General features: G+C 38.6%; 1 protein-coding gene across 1 annotated transcript in view; it reads left to right on the top strand.

Moving 5' to 3' along the window:
- LOC126162430 (TAF5-like RNA polymerase II p300/CBP-associated factor-associated factor 65 kDa subunit 5L) overlaps window positions 1-25,340 on the top strand; it is a 158,855-nt gene that overhangs the window by 114,441 nt on the left and 19,074 nt on the right. Inside the window, exons 7-8 of the mRNA XM_049918931.1 lie at window positions 22,112-22,288; window positions 22,405-22,566. Coding sequence (XP_049774888.1) covers window positions 22,112-22,288; window positions 22,405-22,566 — 339 coding nt within the window. The remainder of the gene's footprint in view (window positions 1-22,111; window positions 22,289-22,404; window positions 22,567-25,340) is intronic.

Raw genomic sequence — 25,340 nt, 5'->3', positions numbered from 1 at the left:
CTTGTGCACAGTTGCCCCCAGTTCTTTTTATTGTTAATATGCCTTTTGGAGAACTGAGTCTTGAAATAATCATACAGAACAGTAATGGAAATTCCTGGATGGAGCAATACATAAAATAAGAGAAAGGCCTCCAGTCTCCTATAGTGAACCAATGCTTGGAACACAAAGCCACATACCAGGAAACAGTGCCTGACAGAGGGTTCATTGAACCACTTTCACAATTCTCTATTATTCCAATCTCGAATACCGCGCGGAAAGAGCGAACACCTATATCTTTCTGTACGAGCTCTGATTTCCCTTATTTTATCATGGTGATCATTTCTCCCTCTGTAGGTCGATGTCAACAACAGTTTCAAAAGCCTTCTGGAAATCCAGAAATACGGAATTGATCTGAAATCCCAAGTCAATAGCACTCAACACTTCATGTGAGTAAAGAACTAGTTGTGTTTCACAAGAATGATGTTTTCTAAACCCATGTTGACTGTGTGTAAATAGACCATTTTCTTCAAGGTAATTCATAATGTTCGAACACAATATATGTTCCAGAATCTTGCCACATATTGACGTTAATGATATGAGCCTGTAATTAAGTGGATCACTCCTACTACCTTTCTTGAATATTGGTATGAGCTAATGCATCAGCATACTCTGAAAGGAACCTTGGTATACATTCTGGACCAGAAGTCTTGCTTTCATTAAGTGATTTAAATTGCTTCACTTCGGATGTCTGTGTGGTTTTGTATGTAACTCTGTGTAAGTTTTGCTAGAAAAAGAGCAAGAACTCGAAAGCTCACATGAATGCTGTTTACAGCTAAGTCAGGGTGTATACAACCCGGGACAACCAGGAGATCCGGGAAAAACCTGGGAATTTTTTCATCTGGGAGAAAACCAGGAAAAGCCCAGGAATTTTTTAGAATTAAATTTTGACTGGTAAGAACTGATACTCTAACAAAGGATTTTACTGTATCCCGCTACTGCAGAATAATACTGCAGAAAAAAAAACTACTTAAATTGCAAAGGAAATGGCCATATAAAATAATGTTTGCTGACAGCAAAATGTGTCAAAGACTTTAGGAAGACTGTGCAATGTTTAATAACTACTAATTACCTCTGATGAGCGTGACGTCACAACTATTTACATTAGATTCATTTAAGCAATTACAGGCGGGCTCATGCATATGCGCAGTTGAGTCACGTATGAGTAATACCTTCTCCCGCTTCTGGCTCCAGAAAGGTGGCTGTTTGCTGTGTAAGCAGCAGCGGTAGCAGCCAGCCACATGGGGTACCCGGAAAATTTTACTGGTGTGTCCAAGCTGCCAGATTCACACTTGCACAACAGGCCCGTATCTAGGGTGGTTGTGGTGGTGGAGGGGGGGGGGGCTGCAAACTGAGGTATCTGAACCTGGCTGCAGTTTCAGGGGGAGGGGACAAATCTATGTTCTTGAGGAAAAAACCTTGTTTCACAAAGCACCGAGAATCCAGCGCATGCCGGTCTATAGATTATTCGTACGATTTTGAAACGCACCCTACTGGTTTTTGGACATTTTTGATCACATTCTAAGTTGATTTTTGAATGTGTGCATAGCATACGTGATGTCTCTACCAGGGGAATCCTCGTCGCATCTAGAAATGAACTTTCCTGCAGACAGAGCGGGATGGGGCTATACGATTTGAGCGGAATAAAGCCGAACTGGTGAATGCCAACTGCTGCTTGTTTATGTGGTTGATTTGGTTTGCAAATGTTTAGCGTTGTTATAATTGGTAGCAAAATCCATAAATTCAGACTACCAGAGTGGAAGTAAATGACTAAAAGGAATAACAGATAAGAAAGATTATGTATTATCTTCTCAGTGTATCCAAGAAAGTGAAATTCTAACAGAAAATTTTTGGCCAGATCGCCACACTAGACAGGGCCAGTTGTAGTCCCCATCTAGCAGCCGCTTAAGTTCCATTCTGGGAGCAGCGCGGAAAACGCACTTTACAAACACGTAATAACGCCTAACCCGAGAATAATCACTGGATAACTATACCAGTGATTGTGGCAGGATAGTAAAGCTAACCAGAGAATGAGTTTTGACAGTGGTAGGAATAGTTACAGAATTAGTGATGACAAGATTGTTTGTTAGAATGAGGAAAGAAAAGAAACAGGGACATCACACAAATTATGGAAAAATATGACGATTCCAAATTTATACGGAACTTTTGTTCTACTACTTTTCAGTCTCATGCATGAGAAACTGGAGCGTATGAATAAAATGTGAAACTATTTTGTAACATAAAGCTTTTTGATTGTAGTAGGCCAAATAGGTATTTCGTATTGCTACTTCGTGAATTATATTGTCATGCTATAAAAATGATCATTATTGCCAAAACAGTCTCGCTTATTTAGTTTGTGTTACAATTGCTGCAGTATTGGAAAGGCCTATTTTGTTTTATGGAGCAGACAGATAATCAGATAGAGAAACCACACCAGTCTTTGATACTATTTGTATTAACAGCTTTTTCAGTATTAGATGATGACATTTTGATTTTTCATGTAGCAAAACGTTTGATGAACTTTGATGATGTAATAATTCTTTCGCAGAAAGGAAAGTACGCCATGTAAAGCTGCAGCAATATTAGAGAGAAAAATTGCTAGGACCTAAGTATTGAAGAAATGTGTACTGTCTTGCCTGTCTCTTGTCTTCACTGGTTTGAGGTATCCTATATTTAATTTTATGTCACACAGAAGAGCAAGTTATTACCGGCTGACTGGGAGCAGGAGAGGCACTAAAGGACATTTTAATTTCCGGTGTCCTGAAATAGTGTGATGCCATCCATTGCAAAATATTTGAGTTCCACAGAGCGAAATATAGTGACGTGCGGTATAAGAATGTTGTGTGAAGAGACGTGGCACTGCACTTAGGCACACTAAAGACCAAATAATATGCCTTACATTTCCTCGAAGATATCTGTTTTATGTATCAGACTCCTCAGAAAGATGTGCGCCATAAAATGACCTTATTTCTGAAAAGTTGCGCCCCCCCCCCTTTCTGGTGCACTAAGCAGTTATAGTGGGGGGGGGGGGGGGGGGGTAGTCTCTGTGACCTGTGTTTACATTTAGTGATTTTTCTGTTTCCTCTTCGTTTACTGCTCTCATGTCAAATGAAAACAAGACGGATTTCTGTGGCTGGGAGCTATCAAGTGAATTAAAATACATTCACATAATTTCAGAAGGCTAAAATATGTTACTAGTTTCAGATTTTATTTTATTTCCACCTTTCTGACAGTCGAGCATTAATTGCCTTGCAGAACAATAAAGTTATTTTTGTCAGTTTGCTAAAGAATTTTAGCTTTTATTAAGCTTTCCTGCTGAGGCGGTAAATTTATTTGAAACAAAGTGTTTTATTCTGCACTGTTGGCCAGTTTAAACTGTTCGCTGCATTTCAAGTGCACGTTTTCATCTTCTAGCACGTATGGCATTATGACATAATAAAGAACCAAACATGAGATAATACAGTACTGGTACTCCAAGAAAATTTACATCCTGAAAACCATACCGAAAAGCTTAACATCAGGTTGAGGCCTACGTCATTGGGAATCAGGACATACAAATGCGCACTATAAGGCGAACTATGCATTTTAGTATGGTTCACGAAATTCTGATGCTCTTGGAGTATCCTCTGATGTCCTGTTTCCTTTATGACATATTGTAAGAAAGATCTTTTAATGTCTCACACGTACGAACATACTAACTTCCTACGTCACCGTAGCTGCGCAAGGACGGTGACGCCTCTTATCTGGTGCTCTCTGGTAACTGCTGAAATGAATCTATTTCTAACAGGTCCTGGGAAAATATTGCGAATTACAGTTTGAAAAGCGTTATTTTCAAATTAAATTTCCTTTGATGCAAGATGAACTATGTGCGAGAATGTACAATGAATTTCTTAAATCACAGAGCATTTACTCTCATTTAAAAATCAACTCTTTGATGATGAACCATTTAGAAGAATTTCGAGCCCAGAAGATCAGAGATTTATATCGGTATTAAAAATTTTACTGACGTATTTGTGTGATGTATCTTAAAGAGTAACATGCTCTAAACAGATCCACATTATGTGTGGAAGCTTAGCTTCTCTTGTAGCTTATTAAGCTTAAAGACAAATATTGTATGCAAAAGCTTTGCTTTTGTTGTAGCAACACTATGTATAGTAACTTAAACCATTAACTTTTTCTGTTGGTGGAATTCGAATTTATACTTTCGTTACACGAAAATATGCAGCGTACATGTTGCTGCATATCAAAGACCTTTCCAAAACGTGTTTTTTCCCCCTGAGTTTCGTTTTCTAAAGTGCTGAGAAATTCTACACTGCTGTATAAAACCATATCCATTCAAAGGATAGATAAGTTTTACAGTTCCAACGAAAAGTATACTGTCACTTAACATGGAAAAAGAGTATTTCCACCCAGGAGAAAATTTATTTTTAACCGGGAGATCTGGGAATTTTTTTTCCTTGTCCGTATATAGACCCTGTAAGTGTGTTTGTGCTCCACGCCGATCTGCTACAGGTGAGTGGCTGCCTTTCCCTTATTAAATGATCATGTAGTATAGACAAGCTTATTTAATAAATTTTGAGATTTTTGAGATGGATCCATGTTACACACACACACACACACACACACACACACACACACACACACACACACGTACGTACGTACGTACGTACGTTATCTCCCTGCCTTCGGAACTGTGCAGCCTCTAGCCTCTTCCAAGTTAGTTGTGCCTGGATATTTCAGTTGGTGTAAGCAAATCGTATGAAAGCAAGGTTTTAGCTTCAAATCTTGCCCTGCCACCTAGTTTCACAATAGCATATTCTCTGCAGCAGATGCACCTTGAGCTGCCCTCACACAGAATGTTTCTCAATGGGAAGCATGGCAAACATGGCAGTGTGGTCGGTGTGATCTCAGAAATGAGCTAGTAAATCCTATGAAACTTGCTCTTCGGTGGGATTAGCAACAGTTGTAGTCTCTGGCAACAGATGTTAGGTATATCTAAAGTATTAAACATGTTGCACATACTTACGAATTTGCTTTGGCAGTCCTTTGGAGTCATTAACTCCAACCTAACATATTTTGCTTTCTCAAGTATTTGGGAAGGTGCATCAACACAGCAATATTTATCATGGTAGTTGTTATAAAAACACTAATCCTTTTTCACACTCATTTGCTCTGTTGCCTGTATGCTGGCCATGTTGTTTTGTCTATAGTGTGTATTGTGCTGAATTGCCTGGGAATTGGCCAGTGATGTAAACAGCCATGGTCCAGGGTCAGTGTTTCCTGACATGTTCACAAAGTTGAACAAACTTACACTTTAACAGAGTGTCTTGTTTATACATAACATTTAATGTATTAAATTTATAAGAAAGAGTGAGAATCTTTTAGAAAACATAAAAATAAATAAATAAATATTTGCAGAAAACAAGGTGTTAACTGGCAATCTTTGAGTTCACTGTCCATGTTTCCACCCACTGTACTACAGTTTGCAGATGTGATTTGAGTCTTTATCTGTGATATTACAATGTCCTAAAGGATTCACTCACCATTATGTCATTGTCTGACATTCAATTGCAACATGTAGTACCAGAAAGATGTGTTTTTTGGTAAATCTTCAATGTGGGGCAGACTTGAAACAGCATATTTTCAAAGCACGTAAGCTATATTATGAAATGCTTTTAACCACTGACATGTTATGCTCCACAATTTTATTATAAGAAACTTCACCAAAACAATGCATTTTTGAGAGGTCCTCAAAGAGCTCTTGCTTTGAAACAGTGTATTCAAAGCAAATACATTGTTGTATAAAAACCACCAAATAGGGGCTTGTTCTGTAGAAAATGATCTTGGATATCATCACTCACATTCCTCTACATTGTGCAAAGAACTGAATTGTCTGATTCGGTCTTTCATGCTTGGGAGTGCTCTGCAATGTGAAATTTCATGTTGTGACATTGCAAAACTTGTCCAGCTACATGTCACTTTCACGGCCCGTGTGAGGAAAGATGTAAAAACACTCCCAAGGCACATCAAAGCTTCAGTTCACTTATCTTTTCTCCCAGGTATGTTAGTCTAGCAGGATATCAGAGAGAGTTCCTGAAACATTTGAAGGTATGAGGAAAATACTGGCAAATGCCTAAGAAATGGCTGATGAGTCATGCCTGAAGAACTACTTTCTAAGAAAAGATTCTACAAAAGGCAAGTACCTGGGTTTGAATTCTCGCTCTACACATAGTCTAAATTTATCGAATTTTCACTGCAGAGTGCAAGATCCATTGTTGTCTAAAAATCTTCTTTGACTACCCGCTTATGTTGACAGTTAATCATCTTTCTAGAGTTTATAGAGGTCCACAAGCCCTCTAACCCGTTCATCAAAAGTGAATATTTTGGTAAGATTTCAGTGAACTTAGGAAGTCCCAAAATACTTCCTGTGCATTTTAAATGTGTAATATTGAAGTGTAATCTGTCAGTCCAGGCAAACATTCGACCAGCATAGCAAATACTCTGTAAAACAAGAATTTTTTGTGGTGACATTATCATTTAGTTTCCACGCAAAGAAAAACCACAGGAAATGCAGGTAGAACACACACTTCATTTGAATGGGGGAACGGTGCATGTTTTCATGAGCAGTCAACTCGGGGACTTCTAGTTGTTCTGCACTGCTCTTGAAAGCTGAGCCTAATATTCAGTATGTAAATGGTCCATGTTGTTAGTTGCTGCATGTGTTTACCTGTATTATTCTGTGATTGGGAGCAGATGAGAAGCATATGGTTAGGTTAAGGTGTAAAACTTTCTTGCACTGTGGGCAGCAAACCCTTAAAAAAAGCAGAGGGGATAAAACATTTGTTGACATCATTTTTTTCACAATTATTTATTTTATTTAAGAGAAAATACAATTAAAGCATATTTGTACAAAAACATTCTTTGCACAAATGAATTTAAAACACGACAGGCGAATTGCTTTGATGTTACTTTCAATCTTTATCATAGATAAGTGCAAAATTGACTCTAAATTGTCATTCATCAGATGGTTCTTATTTTTACAGGCCAGCATGTTTTAATGCAGTACCTACCATAACTCCTAATTGTTTCTGTCAACACAAGGATAGAAAATCAACAGGATTGCTTCATCAAATTTACCGTATTTACCTGAGCATAAGACGACCCTGAATATAAGATGGCAGCCCTTTCTTTAAGATGCTCCATGGGAAAATTTTATTTTTAACACAATGTGATTGATTGTCTACATTTTGATAATAGAAGGAGAAGTAAAATAAACTAAAGGACATGGTTCAGCAAAATTTTTAATCAGTGTCACCACCGTTATTGTCACCACCACCCCGTTCACTGGGATCAATATCTTCATTTGTAAAGTTACTTGCATTTCTTTCTTCCTGACGCTCCTCCCAAAGTATTTCATCTTCTGGGCCATCCATAGCATTGGATATGCAGCATTTTTTTGAATCCTTTCATAACAGATTCATTTGAGATTCTGCCCCAGGCTGGGCATGGATACTGATCATTTTTTCAACTTCCTGCCTGGAGTGAGTATGTGGTCTCCTTGAAGAAGCCAATTACTGTAAAGCTTTCACAGGTGAACCTTAAAAGATCTATTCACAGCAACATATATTACCCAAAGTTGTGAGGTCATACCACCAGGGATTATTACAACCGCTGTATTGTACTTCAATAGGAGATCTTTAACTGCATGTGTGAGGTGGCCCCTGAACAAAACCAGCACCAATGGTTTCATTCTCTTAAGCAAAGAGCCTGGTATTCTATTCCAAACAACCTTCAACCAACCTTGCATCAGGTCACTTGTCATCCATCCCTTTTCTTGGCATCTAAAGATAAGCCTACAGGGAGTTTTTCTTTTGGTATTGTTTTCCTGCAAAGAATCGTGTATGGGGAGAGTTTCATCTTCTAGTGCACCCAGCATTACTGTTATTCTAGCCTTTTCATTGTCAGATGTCTTTACAGGAATGCTTTAACATTTGACGGCATATCAAAATAAACGGGCATTTGATCAGTATTGTCCATATGACACAGAAAGTAATTTTACAATTTCCTGTGATTGATTACATGATGCTGATATGCAACTCATTTTCTGTTGTATGCTGTGGGAGGTCACTGAGCTTGCGTAGTCCTGTGTCTTAATGTAAGCCCCACCCTTACGCACCAGCCAATATTTGGAAAATTTGTCTTCATCTCCAACCTTCATTTGGGTAATCAGCAACTGAGAAGGCTTCATTACATTTCTCTTGTATGTATTGAACAACCTGCTGCTCCGAATTGAAAAACGTTCCCTACTTTGGTCCCCTGAAAGTTTGGCATGTAGAACTGATGTTCTTTAGTTTATTCTTTATCTGACATCATCTACAAATATCTGCTTCTGTGATGCCAAATTTTCTACCAGCTGCACAATTGCTTGTGGTCTCTGCTTCATGGATCACCATTAACTTAAAACTGATGTTGTATTGTCTATGTCTACATCTACATCTACATCTACATTTATACTCCGCAAGCCATCCAACGGTGTGTGGCGGAGGGCACTTTACGTGCCACTGTCATTACCTCCCTTTCCTGTTCCAGTCGCGTATGGTTCGCGGGAAGAACAACTGTCTGAAAGCCTCTGTGCGCGCTCTAATCTCTCTAATTTTACATTCGTGATCTTCTCGGGAGGTGTAAGTAGGGGGAAGCAATATATTCGATACCTCATCCAGAAACGCACCCTCTCGAAACCTGGCGAGCAAGCTACACCGCGATGCAGAGCGCCTCTCTTGCAGAGTCTACCACTTGAGTTTGTTAAACATCTCCGTAACGCTATCACGGTTACCAAATAACCCTGTGACGAAACGCGCCGCTCTTCTTTGGATCTTCTCTATCTCCTCCGTCAACCCGATCTGGTGCGGATCCCACACTGATGAGCAATACTCAAGTATAGGTCGAACGAGTGTTTTGTAAGCCACCTCCTTTGTTGATGGACTACATTTTCTAAGGACTCTCCCAATGAATCTCAACCTGGTACCCGCCTTACCAACAATTAATTTTATATGATCATTCCACTTCAAATCGTTCCGCACGCATACTCCCAGATATTTTACAGAAGTAACTGCTACCAGTGTTTGTTCCGCTATCATATAATCATACAATAAAGGATCCTTCTTTCTATGTATTCTCAATACATTACATTTGTCTATGTTAAGGGTCAGTTGCCACTCCCTGCACCAAGTGCCTATCCGCTGCAGATCTTCCTGCATTTCGCTACAATTTTCTAATGCTGCAACTTCTCTGTATACTACTGCATTATCCGCGAAAAGCCGCATGGAACTTTCGACACTATCTACTAGGTCATTTATATATATTGTGAAAAGCAATGGTCCCATAACACTCCCCTGTGGCACGCCAGAGGTTACTTTAATGTCTGTAGACGTCTCTCTGTTGATAACAACATGCTGTGTTCTGTTTGCTAAAAACTCTTCAATCCAGCCACACAGCTGGTCTGATATTCCATAGGCTCTTACTTTGTTTATCAGGCGACAGTGCGGAACTGTATCGAACGCCTTCCGGAAGTCAAGAAAAATAGCATCTACCTGGGAGTCTGTATCTAATATTTTCTGGGTCTCATGAACAAATAAAGCGAGTTGGGTCTCACACGATCGCTGTTTCCGGAATCCATGTTGATTCCTACATAGTAGATTCTGAGTTTCCAAAAACGACATGATACTCGAGCAAAACACATGTTCTAAAATTCTACAACAGATCGACGTCAGAGATATAAGTCTATAGTTCTGCGCATCTGCTCGACGACCCTTCTTGAAGACTGGGACTACCTGTGCTCTTTTCCAATCATTTGGAACCTTCCGTTCCTCTAGAGACTTGCGGTACACGGCTGTTAGAAGGGGGGCAAGTTCTTTCGCGTACTCTGTGTAGAATCGAATTGGTATCCCGTCAGGTCCAGTGGACTTTCCTCTGTTGAGTGATTCCAGTTGCTTTTCTATTCCTTGGACACTTATTTCGATGTCAGCCATTTTTTCGTTGGTGCGAGGATTTAGAGAAGGAACTGCAGTGCGGTCTTCCTCTGTGAAACAGCTTTTACAACACTTACAAATTTAGTGATTATACACATTTTCTTGCCTGCAAGAATGCCTGTGATGGTCACCACTCATTATTCTACTGGCTTTTTTTGTACAGTGAAAATTTTCTTTGCGAGAGGGTGGTTCCCCCAGAATATAAAAGCATATGACATTAATGAATGAACCAGATGGGAACTGTGAACTAGTAGATCACATTTCTCCACTGAGTCATGGCTGTAATTTGCATACATTTTTGATTGCTACAATTTGCAGTCCTTACATCACTGACTACAGAAGCATACTGAGTGACAACAGTACGGTGTCCTCGGAGCTCCCTATAGGGGAATTGGCAGAAATTGTATAACTTTGGGTTTACATTGTAGCCAACCTGCAAAATCACGTGTTGTAGAGCAGTGGCAGCTTAATGGTCCACACAGGAGTGATTTTTTTGTTTTTATTTCATTTCATGTTTCGTAGATCCCGGTAGCGAGTGAATCGCAATGTTATGTAACATGTCAGATTCTACGTAGTTCAAATATAACTTGTATAAATGCAATAAAAATATACAATGTAAATAAAAATCAGTTAAACAACAGCACAATCAATTAAAAGAAAATTGTGTTTCACATGTTAAGGATGAGTAATACATTTGTGATATGGTATGTGTCAGATTGTACACAGTTGAAATACATGTTACATAAATAAAAGATGCAACGTAAATAAGATTTCAGCTAAACAGCAGCACATTCAGTTAACAGAACATTTTTGTTTCACATGTTAAGGATGTGTAATATATACAGGAGTCAAGATAAACTAAATATTCCAAGGGAAGTACAGGAATACCAATAAATAATTGTCGTATGCCTATGATAGTACTCGAAATAAAATTAATTATATTAAGTTTACAACACTTACAAATTTAGTGATTATACACATTTTCTTTCACATATTCGTCAATTATAGAGTTTGTTTGAATGCTGGCAACCTTTTGTGAAGGCATTTGATGTGTGGTGTGAGAGCAGTAAACAGCTTAATGCTCAGTAATAAGCTCCTTTTTGAACCATAGTGAGACATTTTTCAGTTCAATGTGCAGACTGTTATTGGTTCTTGGGTTATAATCTTTAAATTGGATGTTATCTTTGTAGAAGAAGGGTTTTTACAGACAAAGGTCAACAAGGAAAAGATATATTGTGAGGAGGTGGTAAGGATCCCCATCTTTCGAAACAAGTGCCTGCAAGAATGCCTGTGATGGTCACCACTCATTATTCTACTGGCTTTTTTTGTACAGTGAAAATTTTCTTTGCGAGAGGGTGGTTCCCCCAGAATATAAAAGCATATGACATTAATGAATGAAAATAGCCGAAGTACGAAGCCTTAATGGTGTCTACTTCAGCCACTAAGGCAATAACCCATAGTGCAAATATTGCTGAGCTAAGTGTTTTATAAAGATGAAGAATGTGTGCAGACCAGTTACATTTGCTGTCTATAAAAGCACCCAGGAATTTTGTTACCTCAGCTTTTCGTATTTCTTGATCTCTGCACTTAATGTTAATTTCCTCCAGATTTCTTTGTGGGTATGGAATCTCATACAAAGGGTTTCATCTGTATTGAGTAAGAGACCATTTGAAGAAAACCAGTTTATAATATCACTGAAAACTTTATTCATAGTTTGTTGAAGATTATTGTCTGTAAAATCATCAATTAGAATTGTAGTGTCATCTGCAAAAAGAGTAAATTTACTGTTTGTATCAGAACAAAGTGGGAGATCATTAATGAAGATGAGAAATAGCAGTGGACCCAAAACAGAGCCTTGTGGCACACAACTTACTGAGTCCCACTCAAATGAGGCAGTTTCTCCGGATGAGCCATTCAACATTACAGTCTGCTTTCAGTCCTTTAGGTATGATTGGAGCCACAAACCAACAGTACCACCCGAACCATAATATTCTGCCGTTTTCAAAAGGATTAGATGGTTTACGCAATCAAAGGCTTTTGAGAGGTCACAAAAAATACCTACTGGAGACATTTTTTTGTTCATGGGTACCAGAACTTGGTTGGTAAAACAGAATACTGCTTGTTCTGTAAAAAGACCAGCATGAAATCCAAACAGACTCTTGTTTAGGATATTGCAGAAGCTAAGATGATTGACAATCAACCTGTGCATGAGTTTTTCAAGAATTTTTGAAAAGATGGTTAAGAGGGAGATTGGGTGATAGTTTGTAACATTGATTTTCTCACCTCTTTTAAAGACTGGGAACTATTCCTTCTTATAGAGATGTATTGAATATGTTGCATAAGACTGGACTTATATATTTATAGCAATATTTCACTATTTTACAGGAAATATTGTCCATACCAACAGACTTTTTATTTTTTAATGAGGTAATAATTCTTTCAATCTCTTTTACTGTAACATGATGGATTTTAACTTTTCTGACTCTCCTTGTAATTAGAAAATTTGATGTAATTGCCTGACTTTATTTGGGTTTGAAACAAATTTAATTTACACTAATAGGATGTAATATGGCCATAAAGCTGAGTAATCAATTGATTTTTGCCTGGAAGTCATTTGTATCTAAATGATTAGTGAGTTCAGTCAAATATGCTAAGTCACATAACCAATACGTATTTGTAATCCAGAGATGTATCTCTTCTTTTCAGCCATGAAAACTGAGTATTTGTTATCAGTGACTTCAAGAAAAGTTTTAAACTGTTGTGATTGAAAGCTTGAGATTTTATGAAATTATTATTGAAACTACAACTTTGATGTCATGTTCAAAACCTATTTTCTTTGGGCACAAAGTCTCCTGGTGGGTTGTACAATGTAATTTTATCAAATCATCAACATGCACTCCTAAATGCTGTTTTAATAATGACACCAATCCAGAATTAATGCCAACCATGGAAGGCGCTCTGCCGTCCTTAATACCTGCTAACTTAGTTGGATGTAAATCAATGTGCGAAATTGTTCCATGAGTCCAGTGAATGTATTGTTATGCGTAATTTGCCATTCCAATCAACTCTTCACATACTTCAAACTTGTACTTTCTCCCATGGGTAAATACTAGCAGTTGTGGTATGGAGGTGATCTCAATTGCCTCGTCAATAGCCAATGAAAAGCAAGCAAATTTCTTTGAGCAAGTTTTTAACTGGTGCTTTATATTTGACAACATTGCAGGAATTCTCATTTGCAGTCGTCTGATTTAACTGAATTTTCACAAGTTGTTTAACTGATCTCGGGCAAATCTTTTTAGCAGATAGCTCGAAACAATTTTTGATGAAGTCTCAATCTATAAATGGCTGTCAGCTTTTTTCTATAACCACACTTGTTAAGGGACTTCAAAAGAAATGGTGTAAAATTTGGAAAAATGTAAAATGTGGGAAATAACATTTTAAGCTTTAAAAGTTATATATAGGATACCCTCTTGCATTTTCACACTTCATGTTTATATACATAATAGGTATCAAAATATTCTTGTCAGGAACTGGTTTATTATCTAATAAAAACACCACTGATACAGTGGGAACTGATAATTGGGAAGCAGAAACGTTTTACTCAATTTCGTATGTCATTATCGATGTTTTTGGAATGCCTGCTGCTGTCAATCTTTACTTAAATAATGAAGCACTGCATCAGTTACATATTTTTTCATGCTTAGCACAGTGTGTTTGAGAATTTTTTGTATTGAGTGCAAATATTGTGTGTGATGTTTGCATATGTGTTGTTCTGCATCTCTCTAAGTGTAGTCACCCTTTTAAGGTTATCCGGTTCTGTGCTTCCTCAGTTATGTAGGAAATCAAACACACACAAACTATAACTCACATTGTTTTTTTTTTTTTGTGTAACATCACAAAAAATATGTGTGTGAATACTGCACTTAACAATGAGAATAAATCCTCGAAACACGTTTTGCTCAGCATGAGAATATACGTAATTTTTGCTGTGTTTAAACCAAAAATATTTGAGCAACGCAATCTGAATGAAGGTGTCAACTAGTGCTACAAGCGGCCAAAAGATGATTCACACTAAATATGGTTTGACAAAAGTGTGACGACAATTAGAACAATCACAAAACTGAATGTGCTGTAGAGACAGTTTGGAAATTGTAGTGATTGGTCATGATATCTTTATTTGCATGAGCCTAGTTACTCCTATCAGCCACCAGGCAGAGTAGAGTTTGGCAGTGGCAGGAGATACGGCATGAATTGTTCCAACTTTTACGTGTTTTCTGGTTTAAGTCAACTAAATTATGTTTGTAAATACTACTTAACGGCCAACATCATACCAGCATCATTTTATGTCAGTTCTTTTCCCACGGACATTTTTTCATAAGGCATTGTGGACATAGGAAATTTGACGGCATTGATAAAAAATGTCATAAACGGCAGAAAATATTAATTCCAGGAATGTAAAAGCAGGGTTATACTGTACTTCAAGACTTATTTCTGATGCACTTTCTGAGTCTTTAACAGGTTTTCTGAACATTGCTTGCTGACACGTCAATTACAAGAAGAAGAAATTTAGTGTATATATAGTTCTTCTGGCAATTCAGAAAATGCAGGAAGCAGACTCTCATAGTGTCTCCTAAAGTTGTATTCCTTTAGGCCAGTTACAACAGTTTTTCAAATAGGCAAGTGGTATTATTTGGTGAGTGAACAAAAAAAATGTTTTAGGGTCTAGGTATCTTGAAATTGCCACTTTTCATCCTGTAGGGCTTCTCCAAGCGGGGACAGTGAATCTTCGCAGTCACATTTATCAGGAAAAAAATAAAAATGTTCCTATGGGTAAAAAGACCTACTGCATGAAATTCAGAGGAATGTATAAACTGTTGCTTACCTTTGCTGCAAAAAGTTCAGTGCACAAATGAGTAGGCAGATGAAGCTTGTGATGCAAGATATGTACTGTAGAAATCACGAACCACCAATGACTAAATAATAACGTTCCCTGCAGGCCACAGTGCAACTCTTGTTGCTCTGACTGCATTGTTGCACAATTCAAAAATAATGTGCCATGAGACAAGTTGTTATTTCAAATTGGGACTCCTGTGCCACAATGTCACATAGACTGGCATGGCTCAAATGAACCTAGGTCTACAACATGGCCCAAATGAACCTAAGTCTACAAGGGCCCACACTTTCCTTACCAGGAGAGGTGAAAGATGAGTAAAAAATTACAAGGACAAATGGTGAGGGGTGGGTCACCATTAGATCAAGGGGGTCCACATTTGCTCTGCAATCTGTGCATCCCTGATCCAGAGGAAACCTTCCCAGCAAACCAAAATCCCAAGTCCTTGTTCATTAATGATATGTTAATTATCTTTACCTATGGCCAAGATGCTCTGTCCTCATTTCTCCCCAGCCTCTACACCCTCTCTACCATTCACTTTTTCTGGTCTTTCTCAGCCCACCATGCCACCTTACTGGCTTTTGACCTCCACTTCTCTAACGGCTCTGTAAAATACTTGTGTCCATACCAAGCCCACCAACTATCAACAATAATTGCATTTTGATAGCTGCTACACCTCCACACTAAGGCCGTGTGTTACATGAGTGACAGAAGTGACCGACAGCGAGCGACTTATGGATCGCGACACTCCAGCGACAAGTAGCAACATCGGGTTAAAAGATCGGGTGTCCTGCATGTGAGTGACAACGTCACGCTACAAGATGGCTACTTATAGCCAACCAACTGTTTCTATAAAACGACGCTCCTAAACTATAGAATACTGTAGCTGGAGAGTAAGGCTACAAAATTAGGTTTACTTAAGAAAATTAAATGAAAAGGAATGCTGTGCATGAAATTTACAAAGGGAGGAATCTCCATGGAAAATTTCGTAAATATCATCAACTACGAAGATCACCAGACAAATTTTTCGAATACATGTGAATGAGCAGAGGAGCATTCGACCATCTCATCAATATATCCAAGACGAATGTTTGTTACATGATCAAGAACTTTTAACAGTCAATAAATGCAGAAGAATGACTGACTACCCTAAATACATACATAATACACGTTTTGATAAGTTGAACTAACAGCTAGCTGTGATGTAGCGGTAGCATAAGAGTTTGTGATTACGAGCTTCGAAAAAGTCTTGGGTTCGAAGAGTAAGAAGCCAGCGGAATCTAAATATATCGTCATTATCACAAGAAGACTTAGAAGATGCCCTAACCAGAGCTTGGGAAATGTGGCTCCGTTCACTAAACAAGTTTCCAAGTGTGATAGAATGGTGGACCCAACGAGCGAAACCGAAGCTAAGGAAAGTTTTAATATTTTTTAGTATAGATGTGGCCGGAGAAAGGAAACAGACTGTAGAATTCTACTATCATGTGCTAAGGGACCTTTATGATCAGACAGATGCAGTTCCTACAAGATTAAAAGACATCAAGCAAATAAAAGCAAAGTTAATAAGTCTGAAACATAAAGAACTGGAGGGACGTGAGATAAAATCCAAAGCAAAGTCAGTCACTGAAGATGAGACTGGTGCATTGTACCACCTTGTCAGACGCGCCAAGAATAGAAGAAGAAGAAGAAGAAGAAGTTTCATGGATGAACTTCAGGTCAATGATGGTACCATAATCACCTCCCAGAAGGGAATAATTAAAGCAATCTCTGTGTACTATGAACATATGTATGCGTCAGGGGAAACAAACGAAGAAGAATATGATGAGCTCTTTGGTACACATCTTCCATGAATATCATGTGATGATGATGAAAACATTTCTTTGAACATCACCAAGGAAGATGTATTGGAAATCGTGTGCAGCTCCCCAACTAGAAAATCTCCAGGACCTGATGGACTGCCCATTGAATTCTATAAACGATTTGGGACCCTAATAGGAGAATGAATTCTATAAACGATTTGGGACCCTAATAGGAGAAAAGTTCTCCGAAATTGTCAATGAAGACTTATAGGGAAAGCCAGTGCCTGCAGAGTTCAAACATCGACATCATCAAGAACATGGCAATGGGTGTTACTGCACAAATCTCTGTTAACTGTCAACTGACAAAACAAATTGAAATAAAAAGGGGTGTTACCCAACGAATCCCCTTATCCATGCTCCTGTTCATCATATCGCTGGAACCTTTCCTGATACAGCTGCAGCACAGGCTGACAGGCATTACCATTCAAGGAACAAAGACCGTGGTAGGTGCTTATGCGGCATAATCATCAGAGACCGAACAGATGTGACACAACTAGAGATGGTACTTGCAAAATATTGTTCTGCATCAGGTGCAAGGGTAAATGAAAACAAAAGTAAATTTCTAAATATAAAGCACCTTGCTAACTTGCGCATTGAGTGGGCAAACCATGTTAATGAACACAATGCTCTTGGAATAGCATTGACGACTTCCCTTTTAAAAATGATAGCGATAAATTGGCGGGAGGTGGCAAGAAAAATCAAGGGAGCTTTGATTGAAAACTGTCTGCATAGCATAGACCAGTTCCATAGAATACTGTTTATCAACACGTATATTTTATCCAAGGCCTGCTACATAGCAAAGGTTCTCCCCGTTCCAACATTGGTGGCGAAGACAATCATGTCCATCTAGTTTTTGTGGAAAGGATAATTGTTTCGAGTGCCGGTGAAGACAGTGGTTTTGGATCCAAGCAATGGCGGAATGGGACTAACCGACATCAAGTCTAAAGCGATGGCACCGTATGTCAAACGAACGTGGAGCATAATGTGTAACGATCCAGGGTGCATTACAGCAAAACTATACTACATTGTCAGTCCAGAAAGTGTAGAGTGGCTGATAAGTATATAAAAAATAAATTTTAAATTAAAACATATTGGGGAGTATTATCTTGAACTAAGCTATCTCAGCAAAAACCTTTTAAACCCCAAAAACGTTACAGCAAAGGCGATTTTAGCTGAAAGATGGTCGCACGAAAGGAAAAATAACATAGAAACTAAATATGTTGGAATAGCATGGAATGTGGTCTGGAAAAACATCAGTCATGATGTTCTTTCGTCTGATGTGAGAACAGCGTGGTACAAGGTAGCCAATAACATCATCAGCACTAATGAGCGTCTCTTTGGCATCGGTCTAAGTGACATTAACCTCTGCAGCAAATGCAACTTAGTTGAAAGTGTGCCTCATCATTACATGTGGAGATCGGATTATTAACTGGAGGTGGACCAGGGAGAAAAATGCTCAAATAACAAGAACTCAGCAAACAATGTACCAACTAACATTTTTCTTCAGACCAGAAGAAAGTTACTGCCCTCAGGCAAAAAAATAACGCAGTGATTTGGCTAATGGGCAAATATACAAGTTAAATTTTTAACAATATTGGGAGCAATGAACATATTGAATACAAGATGTATATGAAAAATGAATTTGAGAAAACACTCAAGTATTTCATAGCTGCCGTCACCACCGCTCCACTGCTTTGCCGAGAAGACAAGTGGCTATCGCTCTCTGTCACACATGCTGCAGTGACAAGATTCAAACATGTTTCAATTCAAATGTCACCAGCTGCAGCGGGAGACAGGCAGCGACAGTGGTGTCACTCACGTAGGACCTTCCGTAACTATACCTGAGGTTGTGTTTTGTCGCCTGAAGCTGTCGCGCGCTGTCGGTTGCTTCTATCACTTAAGTAGGACGCAGCCTAAAGTCTCTACCATATAATCTGACCAGTCATGGATAATGCAATCTGTGGTAATGAGCAATCCCCAACATGCTGAAGGTTTCCACAGACAGACATTAATTCACAAAACAGTTTTCATATGCCACGTCCAAAAATGTCCCTAATCCTCTGATCATCCACACAGACCAGCTGCAAAGGAGCACCCACCTCCTGATCCAATATAATCACAGACTGGAAAAGCTGAACCATGTCCTTCGTCAGGGTTTTGACTACAGCTGAGTTGCTAAAGAATATGTTTGCCATTTACAAATTCTAGAGCTTAGATTGGTGCTAGCGTGTCCGCTCCACACAGTGTGCTCCGTGTGCATTAAGTGTCCGTGAAATTCTCCCAGTGGCCTGATTATACATGTCATCATGCCTGGAAATGAGGAACATCTTACCCACAATCCTACCAACCTTCCCGTTGTGGTATTCTGCTACCCATCCAATCTAAGAAAAACTTTATTCCACCCTTACACCAAACCTGTTCTAAACTGTCACATGGATCATACCTCTTTGGAAGAGCCAGATGCAAGACATGTACACTTCAGCCACTGAGCACATCTTACTTGTCCCGTCACAGACTTATCCTATCAGAGCCACCAGCGCAAGAAGCTATCTGTTCACCCAATAGAATGGCCACCACCAAACTCTGGTAAAGAACAAAGTTGACCATCCAGTGGTGGATCATGCTGCTGAGCACATCATACTTGACTTATTAAAGCTCAACAACAGTCTCAATTTTGTTTGTATACCGGTCCACAACTCTAAAGTCTTAAGTATATGGTAAGTTCGTACCTGTACTCTGTTTCTTATTTAAAACAGTACCTTTGACACCTTGGTGTCAGTCTACAAGCAGTTCTACCTTGGATGATATAAATTGAAGATTGACTTCTTTCATCACCTTACGTAATACACTGCTGCAATGTCACTTACAGAAAGATCTTTCAGCATCTCTGCATTCACTGTTAAATAAAGAATACAACATTCATTGCCCTTCAGCAGGTTTAGAGTGATTGCATTGAGCCAAGATGCGCACAAGCGTGAGCACGCACGCCCCCCCCCCCCCCCCCCCCCCCCCCCCCCCCCCCCCCACACACACACACACACACACATTTATACGTATTGCGATGAGGAATTAGTTGCTTGCAGCTGGAAAAGTTGTTCCGTATAGTTACCACATGAGGCATTCAGTATTATTTCGTAGTTGGTTGCCTCTTCCAGCTGGAATGTACACATAACAATTCCTACTGATATGTGGCTAAGTAAAGCCACCTTATTACTTATCAGTCGTTACTTTTGAATCACTAAGCTAAAACTGTCTTTGAATGAAATTGTGATGTTGTCACTTATTCTAGCGGACAGTAACAATATATGATTATTTGATTTAATTCACATTTGCTTGTAATTTCGAACATAAATTTAGGTTGTCTTAGCTTATACTACAGAAGTGGGTGTAAGCAAAATCATGTCATGTACTCAACTAGGGGAAGAAAATTTGATGTTCATATTTAAATAGTGAACTTATTGCAGCTTGAAATGTCACAAGCTGTGACAGTATAATTTCTCCATTATGTAATCAACTGTTAGTTAAAAATAGTGTATCTCATGAAAGAGAACAGAATTCGAAAAGTGTTGCAGCAGGCCATGTCTGTATGTTTGTGTCTACAGATATATCAGGATCTATCCACTCCAGGACAACTGGGAAATCCTGGAAAAACCTGGGGATTTTTTTATCTGGGAGAAATCCGGGAATTTTTCATTGTTATAGTTTTCAGTTAAATTTTTGTATTTTTGACTGGTAAGAACTGATAGTCTGACAAAAAATTTTACTTTAGCCTGCTACTGCAGAATAATACTGCAGCAGTAAAACATAAATGACAGAATAACACCAAAATAAAACTTAGTTGCAAAGAGAATGCACCATTTACAATAACAGAACACAGTGCACACCCAAGCATATGCCAATAACAAAATGTGTCAAAGGCTATACAGTACTCCATAACAATATACTGCTTTTGGCGCGTCTCTCTCATGGGCCTCATTTGACAAGTGTGACATCACAACTGTTTACGTTTCTAACAATGTGCAGGAGAATATTGTAAATGAAGCTTTGAGAAGGGTCACTTTCAATGTAAATTTCTTTTCATGCAAGATGAATTATGTGTGAGAATGAGTGATGAATTTCTTAAATCACGGGGCATTAGGCTCTTATTCAAAACGTAACATTGAGGACTAGTCATCTCACGTAGACAAAGTTTGGGCCGAGTTGACCAGCCATTTATGCCATTATTTTAAATTTTGGTTGGCATGTTTTTGTTTTATGTACCTTAGAGGGTAAAACATACTAAAGACGAAGTTTCAAGGTTAGTTTTTCTTGTTTGTTTTAATTCTTTCATAATTTCAGATTATGCAATAATGAAAGTGCAGAGTGAGTTCTTGAACAATTTCGCACACAATTGGCTTTTCTGTGGAAAATTCGAAGTGCTTGATGAGACATATATATTCAGTCAGGTAATCCATGAAATGTTTGGTACACAACAGTAAAATTCATAATGGTACTTGTCAGAAATATTCAGCTGCAGCAGTTTAAGCTGTGCTCTGATTCAACTTTTCCTATTTGTATGTTTGTGTTACATAACAATGATGTTGCTATTCGCTGACTACATTGCGTATCCTACGCTCTGAATATCCGCTGTCATTGACTGGAAAGATCATGTGATATGAGCTGTGACTGGCTGACAAAAGTGCTCAGACTTCAGTGCTTCAGAAACTCTCGTGCTGTATTTGGTGAAATACAAGTTTATACTTTCATAATACAAAAATATGCAGTGTAAATGTTGTCACGCACCAAAAATCTTTCCAAAATGTTGTTTTTTGCTGGGTTTCATTTCCTAAAGTGCCAGGAAGTATAAAACATTCATCGTTCAAAAGATTGATAAGTTTTAGAGCTCCGAGGGGAAGTATATTGTCACTTAACATGGAAAAAATGTACTTTCATCCGGATAAATTTGTATTTTCACCTTTAAAAAGCTAACTTTTTCTTTCTTGGTGTGTGTGTGTGTGTGTGTGTGTGTGTGTGTGTGTGTGTGTGTGTGTGTGTGTGTGTGTGTGTGTGTAAGCCCTGTATATTTTAGACTACCAAACACATCCTCTTGAAACTGCAAATAGCGGGTTTTTGTAATTGTCTAATGGCACTCCCCAAGCAATGGTGCTTGATTTGCCATTTTCTTCCATGGCAAAGTGTTATTTATTTTCAAAAACATCATTTTTTAAATAATAGTTAAAGCCATTTTGGGGAATGAGTGTAGAGGAATATTTGGATAATTGATTTGTGTGTTGTTTATCCAACTCTTCTGTCCATAGAACAGCATGTGGAAGATTCACAAATAAACTTGACAAATTAGCAGTTGGCATGGGATCTGTTGTAAAGCTGTGGAGCTTGACAAATAAGAAGCTACCTGTTCCAAAGAAACATGTACTGTTACCGTTTCCTGAAGCTGAGACTGACATAGAGGGAAGTGATGAAGATACAGATGATCGGTATGTTTCTGGTAATTGAAATTTCATGAATTGATCTTTTCTTTTTTTTGGGGGGGGGGGGGGGGCTGTGGGTGTGACAATGGAGGTTATATTTTTAATCTTCGCATTCGTTACAGACATGAGAGTGACATGGTATCTCTCTTTGGCCACTGTAAGCAAGTTCAAGATCTCAGATTTGTAAATGAAGAAAAATCTGAACAGATGCTTCTGTCTGTTTCACATGATGCTACAATGAGATGTTGGACATTAGGGAACAACACCTGTGCAGCAATATACAGGTAATTATTACATCAAATTGTCTTTAACTTTCTGTAAAGTGTTTAAACAGATAGCCTCATTCTTCTGTGTAGTCTAACATGCATTCCTTGAACATCTATTTTAAGTCTGGGACTGAGTAATTCTCTGGCGTATTGTTTCTCCCAGAGGTGGCAGTCCTCCAAGATATGCATGGGTCCTCTATGAAGCTTGCAGAGGAGTCATGGCAGAGTGAAACTGTGACACTATTATTTCTTCAGAGACAATTTACAGAAAACCAGAAAAAATATGAAAGGTCCAAATATAATGGTTAATTGGAATTACTGTGATATTTTCACATAACAAGGAAGCAGCCAGTAAAAAGATGCTGCTGTAATTATGACTAGTTGTGAATTATCGCTCTGTTTCAGGTGCACTGTATCAATAACTAACAATGGATTTGCTTTTTGTATGATGATGCAATTGTTGGATATTCACTGATTTTATTTAAAGCAGTCTATCAGAGAACACTAAATATCAGTGTGTCTTGCCAACTGATTTGAATTTTTGAGTGGTTTTCCAATTATTCTAAGCAGATTCTGACTACTCCAAAAACTGTTATTTGCTGTAACGAAATACACTTACAATATAATTTACATACCAGAAAAGTAGAAATGAATTGCCTTCCTTCATAGACATTGCTGTTCCAGTGCTGTCCCATGGGACACAAGCACTCGCGAACACCTGTCAGATCACCTTCAGGCAGATGCAGATACTGTGGGCTACCCATGAAATAGCCCTATAGCATGCTTTCTGCATGTGTGCCAAGCCGCTTGGCCACATCTGCCCTCGGGCAGTACTGTTATGTGGCCTTGGCCAGGCTACCTGAGTGCCTGCACATCAGCTGTTTCGACCACCAGTATCCATGGGCACCTCATGATCTGCGGGCATGCACGCAAGCTAGAACAGCCTATCATAAATGTTCAATATATTCTTAGGTGAAAGCAAGTTAATTCAACTCAAAAGAATTTTAAGCAAACATCAGTTTGCAATTGGGCATCAACATTCCAGAAAAAATTTCCGATATTTAGAAAACCAAAAGAAGTAGACAGACTACTACAGCTCGATTGGTGCTCAGACCACTGACCCAATATATGAGCAGCATCTTGCTACCAGTCCACCATAGTAATATCAGATTCTTAGTTTTACAGAATGCTTTGGTTAATTTCTGACCATAATTCTGTGGGCAACATAACTGTATGTGCGGAAGTTCAATAAATGCTTCCAATCCAAAAGGAAGGTATTAACATCAACAATTTTTGTAAGAACTGAGTCGTCTCACATACTTTTCCTACTTAAAATGTAGTGTGTCTGCTCTTCTTTCTGAACTATAGTTGTTTGAATTTATCCAGAGTACATCAGTACTTAATACGAGAGTTGAAAGTGGTTAGAGTTGAAAGTGGGTAGAAAAGCTGATGCTGTTTATCTAAGGATAACAGAGACAAGAGAGGAATAACTACATTATACCTGAAGTGTCACTGATCCATTAGTAACACATACACAGATAAAATGACTGTAATAGCATATAAACTTACATACCTCTCTCCCTTTTATGCTACCTCAAATCCTGAAATTACCTCCTACCATCTTCACCCTATCTTCCCTTCTCCCCTCTCTCTTTCTTTTCTGTCTGCCATTTTCTTCTATTCCTATTGAGTACATGGGTTAGTGGATAAAAAATTGCATGTGTATTCTAGTGAAGCAGGGCTCACATTTTCATTCTTATTTAGGTATTCTGTGACTTCTCTAGATCCCTTCAGGTAAATTTCTTTACCTTGGATGGAATCAGTGCCATTTCTCATCCTCATCCAGCTCAACTAGTGCTTTGACTCAAATGACTTCAATGTTAGTACACAAGCAAGATGGTGCAGTAGTTGCAACACGGGATGTACTGTCTGGAGGAAATATTTCAGATCAGCTATTCAGTTTTACACGGCATCCCTAAATTACTAGGGTGGTTCTTTTTATAAAGACGTGACCAGTATTCTATCACCTTGTGGTCCCTCTGTAACGAACTTATTGTCTTCACGACATTTCTTGTAAACCATTACAGCATCGAGTGAGCAGGTCACTCACTTACAACATACTCATAGCCAATCTGAACATGATAACTTATAGAATAACAGGTAGTAAGTAAGAGATGGCACAATATAGCTTCTTTTGTTCTGGGACTAGACCATTGTCGTCAGATTCCTTCGTCACTTGAGTCCACGGCATCCCCAAAGTGTAAAAGACTTCCTTATCGCAAGTAAAGACACTCACACATTATCATGTGCCACGCCGTCTGAGGATCCTTGCCACAGTTTATGCAGCTTCCCTCTTCAGAGGTTCGAGTCCTTCCTTGGGCATGGGTGTGTGTTGTTCTTAACATAAGTTAGTTTAAGTTATGTGTAAGCCTTGGGACCAATGACCTCAGCAGTTTGGTCCCATAGGAACTTACCACAAATTTCGAAACATTATCGTGTGTTGTTGATGCACTGAGCTCACATTTCTCCCTTCATATCTACACATACAAGAAATATGCACGCAGTGGACATGATTAAAAATTCTGTTTCTCCACGAAAGTGTTTCATTGGTACAATAGGATGAAGTTATACTTGTTGCTTATTAAATAACATTGTGTACCACTGCACTACCTACGTACCTTACTTCTTACATTCATTCATTCTATCAGTCAGTGCCTCTCTGACTGCTCTGTGAATTCATCTCCTTTATTATACTCCATTCCCAATGTCTGACTTACACTTATCTTGTACTC

This window comes from Schistocerca cancellata, chromosome 2 (assembly GCF_023864275.1).
Source record: "Schistocerca cancellata isolate TAMUIC-IGC-003103 chromosome 2, iqSchCanc2.1, whole genome shotgun sequence".
NCBI lineage: Eukaryota > Metazoa > Arthropoda > Insecta > Orthoptera > Acrididae > Schistocerca > Schistocerca cancellata.
Note: the sequence above shows the minus strand (reverse complement) of the source record. Positions and strands in the feature narration are given on the sequence as shown.